General features: G+C 34.7%; 1 protein-coding gene across 11 annotated transcripts in view; it reads left to right on the plus strand.

The window, feature by feature from the left end:
* The window catches only part of ERBIN (erbb2 interacting protein), a 124,364-nt gene that overhangs the window by 53,198 nt on the left and 58,257 nt on the right, over positions 1-12,909 (plus strand). For 10 of the 11 annotated variants that reach the window (XM_019799719.2, XM_011225079.3, XM_011225080.3 and 7 more), the window contains 3 exons: positions 8,903-8,981; positions 10,534-10,623; positions 12,348-12,404. In XM_019799719.2, the coding sequence (XP_019655278.1) occupies positions 8,903-8,981; positions 10,534-10,623; positions 12,348-12,404 (226 nt within the window). Of the gene's footprint in view, positions 1-8,902; positions 8,982-10,533; positions 10,624-12,347; positions 12,405-12,909 lie in introns of those variants that run through there. The other variant, XM_034656295.1, reaches the window with a different exon arrangement.

Raw genomic sequence — 12,909 nt, forward strand, 5'->3', positions numbered from 1 at the left:
GGTTGAACAGTTCGGGTTTATTACTTGATGCAGTGAACAAAAACCCATACTAAAGGGTTAAAAAAAAAAAAAAAGACTTCTTATAACATTTGGTGATATGGGGGAGGGTTTAAGAATATGAGGTTTTGCTCTGGATGGTGTCAAGAAGTAGGGGTAGTTCTATGATTGGGAATTTTTTTTTTTTTTTTTTTAAGATTTATTTAGAGAGAGAGAGTGGGAGTAAAGGGAGTGGTAGAGGGAAATAGTCTTCAAGCAGACTCCCTGCTTATTTCAGAGCCCGTGAGGTCCCATGAGATCACAACCTCAGCTGAAATCAAGAGTTGGACACTCAACCGACTCAGCCACCCAGGGACCCCTATGGTTGGGAATTTTAATTTTAATTTTATCTGTAGCGAGGGTAGATTAGAATAAGTCTAAAGTTGTAATAGACAGAGAAACAGCAGTCATTCAATAGTTAGGAGAAGGGGTTGTTTGGTATTTTGTATTTTGGACAATGTTCACATTTGTTCAGACATGATTATAGTTGACCCTTGAATGATGTGGTGGTTAGGAGCGTCACCCCCTACACTGTTGAAAGTTTGTGTGTAACTTTTAACTCCCCCTCCCCCACCATCTTAACTATACTCACAGCCTACTGTTGACTAGAACTCTTACCCCAACATATATATATTATATAAATAACATACAACATATGTTGTAGTATGTTGTATGTATTATATATTATATTCTTACAATAAAGTAAGCTAGACAAAGTAAGTAAAGTAAGCTAGATTACTGTAGTCATAAAATACATTTACAGTACTGTAAAAAAAAAATTCATGGTTAAGTGGACTTGCACCATTCAAACCCATGTTGTTTAAAGGTTAACTGTATGTATTTGCTTTTGTTTTGATATTTCATGGTCAAAGAATGGCCTGGTCTGATGTTGATACTCTTTGAAATCATGTAGTTCAACAAGAGAATACCAAGATGTCCCTTTGAATGCCAAGTAGCTAGCCATGACCAGGGCAGCTCCTAAATGTCAGGAAGTATATTCTCTTTCCCATCAGTAAAGAAAAGAGTTCTTCTGTAATTAAGCAATAGTAGTACAAAGAGGAAAGCCACATTTTGTAATATCTAATCTAGTGTTTTCATTTTATTAAGTTTGAGCAACAAAGTCTTATAAAAATGGTCTGTTGCAAAGAACGAACACTGTTAGATTCAAGTGAGAATGAAAAAGGGGAAGATACTTGGAATTGTTAGAGAATTAAGTCACTTATGATAGGGGCGCCTGGGTGGCACAGCGGTTAAGTGTCTGCCTTCAGCTCAGGGCGTGATCTCGGCGTTATGGGATCGAGCCCCACATCAGGCTCCTCCGCTGTGAGCCTGCTTCTTCCTCTCCCACTCCCCCTGCTTGTGTGCCCTCTCTCGCTGGCTGTCTCTATCTCTGTCAAATAAATAAATAAAATCTTTAGGGGAAAAAAAAAGTCACTCATGATAAAATTCAGGTTCTGCATACGTTAAGGATAAAATGAGTCATCTTTGAAGACTGGCTAATACAAGCATTGAGAGTAGGCCTCACTAAGAAAGTGACATGAACAAAGACTTCAGAAGTTAGCCATGTAGATATCTGAGTTAAGAATGTACCAGAAAGAGGGAACAGTCCATGTAAAGTTGGTAAGGTGCGAGTGTCCATAGTATGTGTGCGAAACAGAAGACCATGGAAGCTAAAACATAGTAAGCAAGATGGGAGAGTGAGAGGAGTAGAGGTCAGAGAGATAGAGCATTGTAAGCATTAGTATGTTCTTTGACATTCACTCTAAATGACATGGAATCATTTGGAAAGCTCTGAGCAGATCGATCAGAGCATGATCTGATTTGTGTTTTAAAGACTTGACTGGCTATATGTAGAAACATTGTGGGTACAGTTGGGCTGCTATTTCAGTGATCTCTGGTGATAGTGATAGAAGCAGTGAGATGGGGAGAGACTCTAAATGTACTTGAAGGTTGAATTGACAGTATTTTAAGATGGACTGAATGTGGGACATGAGATAAGAGATAAAGATGACCTCAGTCATATTGGTCTATGCAAGTGGAAGGATAGAGTTGCTGACAGCCAAGATGGGGTCATCTGTGGGAGTTGTAATTTTTAGTGGAAAAGATCAGGTCATTTTTGGACGTGTTATATTTGAAATAAGATATCTATTTATTCACAGGGGTCCGGAGTTTTCAGTCAAGAGGGAACTCTGCTAGCTATACATATGCGGGAGTTGTCAGCATATAGATGGTATATAAAGCCCAGAGGTTTGATATAATCACTAAGGGCAAGAGTGTGAAAGAAAAGAGACCAAAAGAATGAGTCCTAGTGGCAACTCAACATTAAGAGACCTGGAAGAAGAGGAGAAAGGTACAGAAGATCCTGAGAAGAAAGACTACTGAGGAAGGAAAGAAATGAGTAGGATGAAAATACTTTTCTTTGCTACATTTTAGCTTCTCAAGAAAAGGAACCCTGTCTTAGTATTTATAGTCTATAATAGTGTTTTACGTTGTATGTAGTTGGTACATATTTGCTGAATATTGCAGAGTATAGGTAATTTCAGTTTGGGCCATGTTTTGTTAGAGATACCCAAGCAATACCTAAAGGGCATTTGAAAATTCTTGTTTGGAGTTAAGGGGAGGGCAAGGAACCAGAGATACAGATTTAGAACCTGTAGGAATTAAAGTCATAGTAAATACAATGCTAGCAGTTTGTAAAAGAAAACTCAATAAGTATTTCAAAATACTCCTTTAAGGAAAAATTATTACTGTATATCTGAAAGCTGGAGATGATTTAGAATTACTTATTTCACAGATACTGGTTACTTTTTGTATACCTCATGCTACAGAATAAAGTACTTTAAATTTTTTAAAATATTAAGTATATGTTTGTATTTGTGGAAGATGATAAAAGCATTACTTTCCATTAAATATTAAAATTATAGAAATCTAATACAGAACTCTCGAAATTATTCTTTCTCCATATAAAAGTTTAGATCAGTAGAACATACTGTACTCATTGGTCCTTACATAGACTTTATCATGTACTAAAAATATTATAGCTCTTGGGTAATATTTTTTATGTAGATGATTTCATGATACTTTAAAGTCTTAAAAACCAAAGAAATGAGATATTCAGCTAAATTTTTTGAAATGAAGTGGGGTGCTAGTGAAAACCGTGGAATGTCCTTCCCTTGTTCTTCCTCTAAATGTGGAATGTTTTATTTTAAAAGATGTGTTTGGTAAGAATAATGCATCGTGGGGGCACCTGGGTGGCTCAGATGGTTAAGCGTCTGCCTGTGGCTTAGGTCGTGGTCCCAGGGTCCTGGGATGGAGCCCCACATCGGGCGCTCTGCTCAGTAGGGAGCCTGCTTTTTCCTTTCCCTCTGCCTGCTGCTCCCCCTGCTTGTGTGAGTGCTCATTCTCTGTCAAATGAATACATCTTAAAAAAAAAAAAAAAAAAAAAAGAATATACCACAACCAAGTGGGACCCACTCCAGATATCCAAAGCTCCTTCAATATTTGAAAATTAATCCGTGTACTTCACCACATCAGTAGGCATATAACTAATTCCGTTCTTTAGTGTTTACATAAGAGAAATGAAATATATGTTTAGAGAGTGATTTTTTTTTTAAGCAGATGTTCATAGTACATTTATCATAATAATCCATACTCACTGCCTTTTTTGCCCTTTTTCCTCCATGTCTCCCACTTCTGGCCCCTGAGTACCAAATCTGCCCTGGGACCCCTGCTGCTACCCCCATACACATTATTTAAAGTATTAGGTCAGTTTAGCAAAGGGGTACTGTATTAATGTATTAGAGTTATTTTAGTGTATCCTATAGAATTACCACTTGAGACAAATTATTTGTTATTTAAAGGACAGATAAGCATTTAACTTCTGAAGACTACAAATATTTTGTATGTAAATGAATGAGAGAAAAGAAGAAGGAACAAAATTAGTGTAAAAAATATGGATGTTATTGGTAGTAAATCAAATTTAGCAAATGTTTGCTGTTCAAAGACAATATACTGAACAGAAAATCAAATCAACCTAAACAAAACCTTCGAACGGTAATAGAAGAAACACATAAACTATTAAGTAATTCATTGTGTACGTACCCTAAAATGTGTAATTGAAATATTAAATTTCTAGGTAAAAGGGATGCTTTATAGCTCGGTAGTTCCAATTTTGCGACTTCGAACAGGGTTTTTAAGTTTTTATTACCATTAATAAGAAAATTCTTCTGTCCCGCATCCCTCTTAAAGCAACATCTCTCATATTCCTGTTACCATCATTTTATTAAAAAGTGGCTTTTCACTCAAAAAGAATGAATACTATAAAGCCACTAAGTTTTTATTTTTTTTTAAAGATTGTGTTTATTTATTTGAGAGATAGAAAGCAACAGAAAATGAGCAGGGGGAGGGCAGAGGGAGAAGCAGACTCCTCGCTGAGCAGGGAGCCAGATGCGGGGCTTGATCCCAGGACCCTGGGATCGTAACCTGAGCTGAAGGCAGACGCTTAACTATCTGAGCCACCCAGGCACCTCTAAAGCCACTAAATTTTAAAACTTAGATGAAATGAAAAGTAAATTTGCAAAATCAACTCAAGCAGAAAACTTGAAAAGACCAGTGAATACAATATTAAATTGGATAGTCAGAAAAACCACCAAACCTACTTTAAAGAGCAAATTTGGCTAAACCTTCATGGAATTGGGGTTATCCCTAATTTATAAAAACTATTCTATAGATTAGAGTGTGGGGGAAAGTACACAACTCTGTAAGCGTAAAATACAACTTTGATAACAAAATTAGATAAAGACTAAATCACAATGTTGGGATCCTGTGTTGGGGTGACAGGAATTTCTCTGCCATAGATCTCATCCTCTATCAGGGTGGCCCAAACCATCTCAGCCATGTTTCTCACAGAACAATAAGAGGACCCTGACAACTAGTGGAAATTAGTCATAGAGCTTATTTAAACCCTCAATTTCATCAACTTGGCTAATGTTTCAGTGGCCAAAGCAGAATACATGGCTGAGCCCAGAATCGGGAGATAGGGAAATTATACTTAATATTTTGATGGGAGTAGTTGAAGGATCACATTGTAGAGAGTGGTATAGGAAGTGAGTCCATTAATGCAGCCGCTCTATGACACATACCTAGAAATGAACTTTATAGAAAACGTGCAGTACAACCTAAATGGAATAAAGCATAAAACTATGGAATAGATATGTAGAAGGATCTAAAAGGAAAGACTGTCAGGAAACATAATCATGAAAGAGTCTGAAATATGACAGAGGTGCCTCTAAAAATCAATGGAATAAGAAAAATATCTTGTTAGCATTGGAACAGTGGTTTTATATGGGAAATAGAAAAAAAAAGAGCCTTACTTCATAGTACGTACTAAAATAAATTGCAAATTAATTAAGGATAATATGAAAAACAAAAAAGTTAAAATTATTGGAAAATGTAGGAGAATATTTTTGTGACTTCGAGATAGGAAAGAGATCTTATTCAAGATATAAAGAGCACAGTAGGGGGACTTGGATGCTTCAGTTGGTTAAGTGTCCAACTCTTGATTTTGGCTCAGATCAGGATCTCACTGTCACGAGATTGAGCCCGATGTCCGGGCTCTGTGGGGAGCGTGGAGCCTTCTTAGGATTCTCTCTCTCCCTCTCCTTCCTTTTCTCTCTCTCTCTCTAATAAATAAATTAATTTTTAAAAAGCACAGTGGTAAAGGAATAAAATTTCTGTATGACTAAATAAATAATACATGACAAGCTGTGAGAAAAATTTGATATACTAGTATTTCTAAAGAATGCTTACAATCAATAATGAAAGAATAATAGAAGACGTATGTGCAATACAGGGAGTTCAAAGAGGAAGAAATAAAAATCATCAATAAACACATGAAAATGTATTGAATATCACTAGAAAATATCAAGAATATCTAGCTTTAATTTAAATATACATTTATTTATATTATTGCTGGTGAAGTTCAACCCCTTATATTGGCATGTGAAGACAATAGCAAATGTTGACAAGAATATGTATAAATAGGTATTGTGTGAAAGTTGGTATTGCCACTCTGGAAAAGATTTGGAAGTATCTAGTGACATTTATAACTCTGTGCCATGTCCTGTTCGGCTAGTGAAAAAGAGAGGCAAAGTTTTTCCCCCAGAGAGCATGTCTTCTTAGCGATATGGTGGTAAACCTCTAAAGATAGGTAAATATATGTTAGCCTGCTTGACATTGTCCCATGTATTCTCAGTTATGTTGATATTTTTCATTCTACTTTTTCGCTGTGTTTCAGATTGGTTAATTTCTGTTGCCATGTCTTCTGGCTGACTGAAATTTTCTCCTACAGTGGCTAATCTTTTTTTTTTTTTCTTAAGATTTTATTTGAGAGAGAGAAAGAGCATGAGGGGGAGGGGAAGACAGAGAGGGATAAGCAGACTTCCCACTGAGCACAGAGCCCAATGAGGGACTCAATCTCAGGAACCTGAGACCATGATCTGAGCGGAAGTTGGACACTAAACCCACTGAGCCACCCAGGCACCCCAGTCTTCTTTCAATCCTGTCCTGTATTTTTCATTTAGATACAATATTTTATTTGTGAAGTTTCCATTTATTTCTTAAGTTTAACCTTTTCCTCTTCACCATTTTCATTTTTTTCCCCTTTAAGTACACTAACTGTTTTAAAGTTCTTTTCTTTTGTCTCTAAGTCTGTTTCTAGTAACTGAACAGTGGTAATCTTTTATAGTGGAATATTTCAAGCATTTGCAGAAGCAGAATATAATAAATCTGGTGTACCTATCATCAACCAACTTCAGCATATATCTAGTATATTGACTACCTCCTAGCATACCTTCATCCGTACCTCCTACTTTGCCATCCCTCATAGTTTTTGTTAAGATTTTATTTATTTATTTATTTATTTATTTATTTATTTATTTATTTATTTATGAGAGCGAGAGTGAATGGGGTGGGGAAGGGCAGAGGGAAACGGAGAGAGGGAATCTCAAGCACACTCTGTGCTGAGTGTGGAGCCCCACATTCACAACCCTGAGATCATGACCTGAGCTGAAACCAAAAGTTGGCTGCTTAACTGACTGAGCCACTCAGGTGCCTCTTCACTTCTGATTATTTTAAAGCAAGTAATGAACAACCTCTTTCATATATAAGTATTTCGAGATGAAACCACTCTATTGTCATACTTGAAGAAAAACAGCTAACAGTAATTCCTTAATATCATTCGAGATCCATTATTGTTTATATTTGCTAATTTGAAGATTTATATGAACTCTATAAATTCCAGCAAAAGTAGAAGTTCCTAAAACTGAAATTGAAAAAATGAGTTATCTTGACTGTTAGAGAAATTGAATTTGTAATAACAATGGTAATAAAACCTTCCCTTTAGGAGTCATTGAGCCCAGATTTCTTTAGTTGAATTTTTATTGAGGTAATTGTAAATTCACATACAGTTGTAACAAAAATTGCAGAGTTGTTACCTAGTTTCCCCAGTGGTAATGTTTTGTAATATTCTAGAACAAGAGAGATATTGACATTGATAGTCCCCCAATTGTACTCTTGGGTCTCCTCTTAGCTGGGTAGTTAGTTCCTCAGTCTTCCTTTGTCTTTTTTGACCTTGATGGTTTTAAAGTTTACTGGCTAGCTATATAGTAAAATTTCCCTAAATTTGGATTTGTTTGATGTTTGTTTATGATTAAGCAAAGAATATGTTTTTGGCACGAATAAGACAATACTGGTATTGCATCTCTTCCCAGTGCATCTTAGATTTGGTGACACATGATGTTGCTAACTGGTGATGCTAACTTTGAAGCAATTTAAGATGGTGCCTTTGATATTTCTTTACTGTAATTGCTTTTTTCCTTTTGCAATTAATAAGTATCTTTTTGGGAGAAACATTGAAAATATATTAGTATCCTATTTTTCATCATTATTTTACCCACTGATACTAACATTTGCTGATGAGTTTTAACTGAACAGTTATTACTGTAGTATTTGCCAATTGGTGATTTTGCATCACTAATTTTTGGTCACCTGAAATTCTGTGTTTGGCACCGTGGTAAACTTGCTTACCTAGAATGATACAGTAATGAAGTTGAAAGAAGTTTAAATGATCCTTTAATGTCAACTAAGTTGAATAGTCATGCCGTGTTAGTACAGGAAGGAGTCTTAAAAACAGAATTTTTATAATATTTTAAAAAGCTTTTAGCATTCTTTTAGTCTGGATTATAACATTGCTACTTGACATTTGTGGGTTATTGTTAGTTCATAAATTATTGTTACTATATTTTTGCTGAGATAGTTTGAGGAAATAAGAGTAAGTGCTTAGAAAGTTTACTGTAATCTGGCTTGTTCCAGCATTTATATGGTATTTTACTGAAGTATTGGTCAGCAACTGCTGTCATGCATATCTGCTGGCATATCAAATGTAGATTTTCTCCTACTTCTACCTTCAGCTTTGTTCTCAGCTTTGTCATTTTATATGTATGCTAGAGCCCAGCATTAAAAAAAATAATGCATCTTTTTATGTCAGAAAACCAGAAAGACTACTTAAATGTTCTGTATTTTATATTCTTAACATCATCAAATAGAGAAGGCACTAATATTCAGAGCTAAGAGAAGAAAAGGGAGGTAAAACTAATAATTGGCAGTTATAAAGAGGCACATGAACAAAAGATGAAAGAGAAAAGAGAAATTGTTATAGAGTTCTGTTTGGCTGATGGCAGTTTGTCTAGATCCTAGTTAGTTGGTAAATTTTGAATCTGCAAGGTAAACAGTAATGAATTTTGTTGTCATTTTATCCTTTGTAATAGATCCTTTTAATTTGATTATTAATTATCTGTTCACTTTATAGGAATACAGGAGTTTCCAGAAAATATAAAAAATTGTAAAGTTTTGACAGTTGTGGAGGCCAGTGTAAACCCTATTTCCAAGTAAGTTCTTAGTTGAATTACAAGTTAATTTTGTGAATAAAACAGCTTTGAATTAGTAGTAGAAAATCACTTTCTGTATTTTTAATGAGTAATTGGTATCAACCTTGAATCTATACAAAGTTTCAGTTTTGGATTAAAATGAAACCTTTTAAATCATTTTTCTAAGCCCATATTTTACAAAGGTAAATTAGACATCCAAACAGATAATGCGAGCATTTTGCTCCAGGTCTCATAGTTTGTGTCAGAAATGAGGCTAGAATCCAGGTCTCTTCCCTCAGTGATACTTGCACTGTGTAAGGATATCTTCACTCACAAATCAGCTGTGTAGCACACTAAAACTTTCAAAAATACTAAAACTGAAAGATCAGGAAGGTAAGAGCAACAAAAAGAAAAACCATGTGATTGGTGGCACCATATACTAGAGGTCATAAATGTTCTTTTATGATGGTGATGGCTATAAATAGAACGAATGCTTTCCTGACACCGGAACTGTTAAGTTTTGCAAAAATGGAATGGTGATGCAAATATGAGCAGTAGAGCCTGGCTTAGTAGAGCTAAGTCAAAAACTGAAACCAGCTTTCATGTATTACAGTACAGTATTTAATGAGTATTTTCAAACACTGATCTGTTGTGGTAGATAAAGGAATGTGACATAGGGGAGAAACAAGATGAGTCAAAGACTGAGAGGTCTCACTGCAAGAGAACCTTGTACTTTTTAAAATCCAGGAAAAACATGTACTGATGATGTTTTATCTTTAGCTAAAAATATTGCTCTAGCATCCAGTTGTAGATCTAGAATTTCTTTGTAAACCAGAGGAAATAAAGGGAAAGCTAATACATGTAGGTTCTCAGATGGCTTTAAAACGTCCTTCAGCTTTTTGTATCATTTCTTCTCATTTGCTTATTATAAAATTATGCAGTCTTTATTTGGTTATTTAAGGGCCAGATGTTGAAATTGAAAATAATTCTAAACTAGTGGTTCTCAAATGGGAATGATTTTGCTCCCAAGGGTCATTTGGCAAATTCTGAAGACAATTTTGGGCTTTAAAACCTATGGTGGTGGGTGGTGCTACTGGCTTCTAGTGGATAAAGGCCAGGGTTGCTGCTAAACGCTGCAGTGCAGAAGACAGCCTCCTCACTACAAAGAATTATCCAGCCCCAAAAGTCAATACTGTCAAGGTTTGGAATTCCTTATGTAGTCCTTTGGATTGGTATAGATAAGGCAAATTTCATTAGTGCCTGCTGATGCGATAGTTACGTCCTAAATACATTTCTGTGTATTGTGGTTCATTCATAGTTGAACTTTTTGTGCACGTTTTATCCTCTTGAGACAAATACTGTCTGATTTCCTATTTACAAAGAGAAGAAGTTATAAACATTGAAACAGGTAAATTATTACAAAAAGGAAATCTCAGTTTGAGGGTCCCTCATTAAAGTAAAAAGGTGTTAACCTGTTAAGAACATGTGTTGGTTAGACAGATTCTTAGAGAGATTCTATGAGACTGAAATTCTGTATATTAATTTAACTTAAATTCTGATATATTTTATATAGGCTTCCTGATGGATTTTCTCAGCTGTTAAACCTAACCCAGTTATATCTAAATGATGCTTTCCTTGAGTTCTTGCCAGCTAATTTTGGCAGGTAAATTACAGTTTCTCTTAAAACCTTTTCTTGTTAGTGCTTATAAAGTTTACAAAACTACAAGTTGCTTTAGTTATACTATTAATTACACTTTCATAGGCTCTTCTTTTGTAACTATTTCCAAGCCTTGTGGTTTTAATAGTTTTTTCAGAACTTGTTATTTGTCTTTGAATTTATTTTCCCAAGTAAATAATAAGCAGTGAGTATTTAGAAGAAGGTAATTTACTACTTGAATTGGTTTTTTGTAACAATGCAAAAAATAGTTTAAGTGTGGGTAATTTCTATATATTTGGGACACAGAATGCTTTATTCTTAGCATTTATCACATTTGAAAATGATCTAATTATTGATTTATCTGTCTTCTCCACTAGAATCAAAATTCTGGAGAAAAGAAAGTGTGTTTCTGGGGACCACCCCATTGGCCCACTCCCACAAATATCTGAACATAGAGTAATTCTTGGCCATAGTTTGAGTGATTTTTTTAAAAATGAAAAGATGAATCAGTGAATGACTAATAGGTATCAAATTATTATTGTTTTAAAACTAATTAGTAGAGTAAGTGCTTTTCAGTGACATGTTAATTTTAGTCATCTTTTTGTCTATAAATAAAGATAAATACTGTATGATCACCCTTATATGAGGAATCTCAAAACAAAACCTGAGCTTCATAGATACAGAGAACAGATTGGTGGTTGCCAGGGGTGAAGGTAGGCAATATGGGTAAAAGGTGGTCAAAAAGTACAAATTTCCAGTTATAAATTGTGAGGATGTAATGTATAGGATGGTGACTATAGTCAGCAATACTGGATTGTGTATTCAGGAGTTGCTAAGAAAGTAGATTCTAAAAGTTCTCATCATAAAAAAAAAAATTGTGGTAACAATGGTGATGGATGTTAACTATATTGATTATAGTGATCATTTCACAGTATATACATATATACATTATGTTGGATACCTGAAACTAATAATGTTATATGTCATTTACATTTCAATTAAGAAATAAAGAATTCTGGGCATTGTTGTAGCTCAGTGACTGTCCTGTGGGGAGCCACATTATCGTTCTTCTTATATTATATACATACATATATACGTATGTGTATATGTGTAGTAATGCATATATATTATATATATATAAATATGTAAAAAGTGTACTTTTCAGATTCCTTTTCTGTATCTGGTATTTGGACCACTTTTTTATGCAAATATATTTGACACATAACATTATGTAAATTTAAGGTATACAGCATGTTGATTTGATACATTTATATATTGGAGTATGATTGACATTGTGGCATTAGAGTTAGCAGCTCTAGACCACCTAATCTTCTCATTTTCTCTTAATTTTATTGGAATATGCATCATTTAAGGGCTAGAGGATTTCTCCTTTATTATGTCCCCTTAGGCTCTCTTGTTCTTTTTTCTCTTGGAGCTGGGCTCTGAAGTTGAATTATTGTTCTCTAATCTACTAATGGCTAATATTTTGGGGAGGTGTGTTTGCATGAAATGCTGTAGGATTGATATTTAGGGACAAACAATTTGTGCTTTAAATGTGTTTAGAAGTGTTTAAACCCCCCCCCACACACACACACTAGTTCTGAGGAGCAGAAATAGTCTTTTCTTACTTTGTAATTAGGTTGCTTTAAAACTTCAGATCATGACATCACTTTGGTAATTAAATTTATTATCTTTGTCATAGATGATTGATTTGTTATCTTGTTTTCCAGATTAACTAAACTCCAGATATTAGAACTTAGAGAAAACCAGTTGAAAATGTTGCCCAAGTAAGTAAAAGTGCTATTCTTTCTAAAATAAGAATTTTTAATTTTTTTGAAGATTTTATTTTTAAGTAATCTCTTCACCCAGTATGGGGCTCGACCTTATAATCCCCAAGATTGAGAGTCACAGACTCTACTGACTGAGCCAGCCAGGTACCCCAAGAATTTTTAATTCTTAAGTCCTTAGAGAAATGTTAACTTTGTAATATCTAAAATATGAGTGAAAATTATTTTTAAGAGACTGACATTTGTGGTCCAATTTTAATTAGTGGTATTGAATATAAAACTTTCACATCTGTGGTTGGTATAGTAATTTCATAGCCTTCTGAAACTTGGTCTTGTATGACAAATATCAAAATGTGTCTGTAAAGCCCACTAGTCCCATATAGAGGTCCCAGTTCATATACTAGAACTCTTAGATAGTATTCATTAGTGAGATCTCTAGGGTCTTCATGTGAAGTCTGATAACTGCAATTCTAAGAATTTGTCCAGTTTTATAGTCTGTTGTATA

The sequence above is a fragment of the Ailuropoda melanoleuca genome, chromosome 3, assembly GCF_002007445.2.
Source record: "Ailuropoda melanoleuca isolate Jingjing chromosome 3, ASM200744v2, whole genome shotgun sequence".
NCBI lineage: Eukaryota > Metazoa > Chordata > Mammalia > Carnivora > Ursidae > Ailuropoda > Ailuropoda melanoleuca.